This window comes from Silene latifolia, chromosome 4 (assembly GCF_048544455.1).
Source record: "Silene latifolia isolate original U9 population chromosome 4, ASM4854445v1, whole genome shotgun sequence".
Classification (NCBI taxonomy): Eukaryota; Viridiplantae; Streptophyta; class Magnoliopsida; order Caryophyllales; family Caryophyllaceae; genus Silene; species Silene latifolia.
This window is the reverse complement of record NC_133529.1, coordinates 108185592-108189946: the sequence shown is the minus strand read 5'-3', so window position 1 is coordinate 108189946 and position 4355 is coordinate 108185592. Positions and strand designations below refer to the sequence as shown.

Genomic DNA, 4355 nt, shown 5'->3' with positions numbered 1-4355 from the left:
GAATTTTTTTTCAAATGCTTTTAAGTTCTCATATTTTTTTTTTTTTTTTAAATATCATCTTTATGCAATTTTAATCAATTCTGGTCCAAAATAATTTAAACCAGCACTATTATTGTTGTTTGTTAATGAATAAAGAAATATTAATGACAATTAACCATAAAATAACTTGACTTATAGTAGTTTTTGAATTAGTCAGTCATTTTAGAGATAAATAAGAAGATTTATAGAAATCAACGATTTATGTTACAATTAAATACATAGTCTACGCAATACATGAAATCCTTTATTATATAATTGTCAAGTATTATTAATTCAAAAAAAAAAAGAATTCTTTCTACTAAAATTTGCCTAAATACCATTGATTATGGTATAAAATATTTCATCAATGTGTTATAAAGTACTTGTCAAATTTGACAATCAGGAGGTCCACCAAAAAACATATAATGTCCAGATTGCCCACCGTTGTCTCCAACGTATTTAACTTTGTAGCATTCGGATTTACTAGCATAATTTATGACACTATTTGCATCAGGGTATATAACTTGTCCGGAATTGCTAAACAATTGCATGTGAGAAATATAACATGCTTTTCCAGGCCCCAATTCAGGAAAGTGGCTGCTACCCATTCCTGGTAAGGCTTCTGTCGTTGGACTTGAAATCTCTCCACCCCATCCAACGCCATCAGCGCCACTTTTTAAAGTGGTAAAAAGTTCTTGTGGATAATATCCGATGTTTTTATCTCCCAAACTAACCCACCAATTACCAGTATGTGTGTCCTGTATTTCGTATACGAGAAAAAGTTAAAATAAATCAAAGTCCGCGCTTGATAACATATAATTTGTAGTTATTGTTTTCCGCCACCATGCCATCACTTGAAAGTTGAAACTACGTACAAAGAGGGTAGAAACTTACCCAGTGTTATGGTGGGCTATTGTCGGTAAAAAAAAAATAGATTCCTTCATAAAAGTTACGGTGAAGTTATTTTTAAATTTGGTATCACCTTTTTTGTTTATATAAGAAATAATTTTGATTTTCTTGTACTTAATTAAAGAGGGATAAAGCGCAATGGTGAGAAAGAGGTGAAAAGCAAGTGTATATAATGATGAAGAAGACTAAACATGGGAAGATGGTGCATACAGATGATGAAGAAGGGCGAATATGGTGAAACTACATGTAGTTGACAGAAAAAGATGAGCACTAAACAGAAAAGTTAGAGATTATCAGACCTTAATGATAAGGGCATCGAGTAAAGGTACTCAATAGATTTTTTACAAGTGATGGACACCTCGTAGAATTGCAAATTAAAAAAAAAAACATAAAGGTACAATGTAAACTTTCCCCAAAAAGAAATGGATATTAAAATTTACCTGTCTGATATTTAGTGGAATCTCAAACTGGGATCCTCCAAATGTTGATAAAGGTTGTAAAATAACTCCCGGAGCAATATTTTGACTAACTTGTACAAATCCTGGGCATAATAAGTTGAAACAACCTGTGGTCTGACCACTATCTTTCTACAGTATATTCAAATATTAAAATTAAATGAAAAATATATAAAAGAAAGAGAAATTGAACATATAAAAAGGCATAATGAATAATACAATGTTGTTACCGTCCAAAATACGTGTAGTCGAGTATAATTCGGATATAAAGCTGAATTTACCTGACAAATTAATATAAATAAATGGTAATAAGTGAAGTGAGCCTTTAGTCAATACGTTGCTACTAAAACTATAAAAATGTACTTACAGACCACCCTGTGGCTATATAGTTTTGCACAGATCCTTCATCACTTGCAGCAAAAATTAAGGCTGAACTAAATTGGTTTGCAGCGACTTCAGGTCCCCATAAATTGATGTTCCCTTGAACTCCGGTGTTCTTCGTTCGCATCGCTAGAGTTGCAACCTTATGTTTTAGAAATAGAACCAAATCAGTTTAATTTATTTAATATGTCGATTGATCATAAAAGCATTGAAAGAAAACATCAAATAAAACATCATGATTCGTGACTACGTTTGCTAACTTTAAAAAAAAAAATTATCCAATTGAAGATCGGAAATGTGTAGCCTAAATCATATGGATATTTTGATTCAGCCTTAATTAAATCAAAATTTAACCATATATGAGAATACCTAAAGATACAAATTTCATAATGAACCGAAACTAATTAGAAGTTTAAAACCCAAATTAAATTAGCCTGAATTAAGAAGATCATTATTTCGAGAGATACACTCTTTTGTATGAGGTTGATTAATACCGGTTAACTCAACCATAATACTTTCAAGTAATTTACGTAATTTTCTTTAATGAAAAAATGGTGAAAGTTGACATAATTGGTTCACTTTTTACGTAGTAAAAGTCCAACTCCAGTTTCACATAATTCGATATTGACATACTCAAACTTATATTAACACAAATATGCAAAATTTCTAAGGGGATATAACTAAAAGGAAAAGGAGGAGGTGCATGTTAACTTTCTCAATCAACAACTTTATAACCAAAGCAAGCTAATTGTCTTAAAAAAAACCAAGACAAATTAAGTATATGATAAGGGATTCAATATTATTATTTTTTTCTACTAAAGACCTAACTTTTATTTTTTGTTTTCCTAGTTAACCACCTCATATTATAAACAACTATTCCATTAAAAGTCACGGAGTTTTGTATTTCACAATGATTGTGGGAATCAGCTAAATATGTGGCGTGGGGTGTCATGAAGGGTGGGGGGGAGACGGTGAAAAATGCAACTGCACACATGGTGCCGAATTGAGTATCGGGGATACTAATGGTGGGAATTTAGGATTGGCTTAAATACTCCTCTACACAATAGGAATTTGATTTTGGTGTTGTTTATATATTTCTAAAATGTACTCCCTCCATCTCAATTATTTGTTTACTTTGATTAATATACTCCTCATAAAGAATAGAAAAAGAAAACAATATATTGGGACAAATGGAGTATAAGTCGTACGAGCATACGGATATTGTTTTGAAGTTGTTCTTTTATTTCCTAGAATTTCTTTATGCGATACGAATTTTCTTTTAATACTCTTTTTTTTTCTAGTTTTTATGATGTAGCATGCGGATGGCGGTGGTGGGGCGGTGGTGGTGGAGCAAAAGGGTGATGTTCGTTGTGTTAGGTGTGATGGTAGGCGTTGGTGGAGAAGGTGGTGCATGGTGGTGGCCATCGGTGGTTGGGAAAAGAATAATAAGGAGTTGGAAGAGGAGAAATGAGAGGAATTTAATTGATTTAAATGAATTGAAAATGAGAGGGGCAACTTGGGTAAAATTTTACTAGTTCAAGTAAAATATATACTAACCGAAAATAACGCCTAATATAATATAGAGGTTATTTATACGACATTATAATTATTTTATTGGTAAAGGTTTGTTACTCTTCCATTAATTAATGACCAATTTAAACTTTGAAGTAGTTAAGCACTTACTTGATGACCTTGAGCTGGTTGAGCTACATTTTCGCCGATAGATTTCTGTGAACTTGTGATCGTTGGACTCACCCACAACGGAACATTTTCCATTGAAATATCTTCTTTTTGTATCCTTCTTACCAGAATGGTTCCTTTAGGACATCTTATATTTCTAGGCAGAATTTGTTTAGTCGGAAACGATGAAGATTTCACAGGCCCTGCAGAAATGTATACTGTCGGTCTCATCTGCAATAGAAGACCAAAAATTGAGATTGTTAAGGTACAAATGATTGGCCTTAACCATCACATTAAAATTTTTGTTGAGGTAATCTTTCTTCATGATACCAAGTGAGGGGCGTGTTAAGGTATAGGACCATGTATAATGTATTTATTTTGATACTTCAACCCCATTAACAGTTAGTTGATTAAAAGTACAATTTTTCCCAATTTGTAAGAACATTATTGAAAATATATCACCGGAAAATCATACCTGAATAGAATGATTCTTTAATAAAGGATGATCAAAAGCCAACTGCCTGTGTATTTCTACACAATCCAATGTGTCACCATACTTTGTCTATTTGAACATTTCAAAAAGCAATTGATCGGTTAGTAATTTGTAAAGTTATATACATAGCGACACCTTGTAAGATAAGATTTCGTACGGAAGATGCAATTCTCATAAAAAGGTATTGTATTGAAAATGCGGTTCTAGTACTCCTTATCTAATCGCCAAAATTAGCCGTGTTTTTATCGGAATAAAAAAAAAAGTGTCAGAAATTTCATTCACCGACTGTTGTTTCACAATGTAAGCAAGTTGTTTCACAATGTAAGCAATAACATTTTACATATCCTTTTCTTTTATTATTCAATCACGTTACAAAATAAAGAATCACAAGTCTTTAAGTTGATTTAAAATACTACAGA

At 32.0% G+C, this 4355-nt stretch overlaps 1 protein-coding gene across 1 annotated transcript; it reads right to left on the bottom strand.

The window, feature by feature from the left end:
• Positions 1-305: 305 nt before the first annotated feature.
• Positions 306-3777, bottom strand: LOC141652396 (protein neprosin-like). The gene is made up of 5 exons (XM_074459855.1): positions 3447-3777; positions 1750-1905; positions 1613-1663; positions 1368-1514; positions 306-776 (listed from the first exon to the last, which is right to left on the bottom strand). The coding sequence occupies exons 1-5, from the start codon at positions 3672-3674 to the stop codon at positions 405-407; spliced, it is 954 nt and encodes a 317-aa protein (XP_074315956.1). The 5' UTR covers positions 3675-3777; the 3' UTR covers positions 306-404.
• Between the last annotated feature and the right edge of the window lie 578 nt (positions 3778-4355).

Coding starts and splice junctions, on each gene's coding strand:
- LOC141652396 (XM_074459855.1), bottom strand. CDS start 3,674: ATGAGACCGACAGTATACATTTCTGCAGGGCCTGTGAAATCTTCATCG. Junction 1,664..1,749: donor ATATAGCCACAGGGTGGTCT/GTAAGTACATTT, acceptor TTAATTTGTCAG/GTAAATTCAGCTTTATATCC. Junction 777..1,367: donor TTCCACTAAATATCAGACAG/GTAAATTTTAAT, acceptor TACGAAATACAG/GACACACATACTGGTAATTG.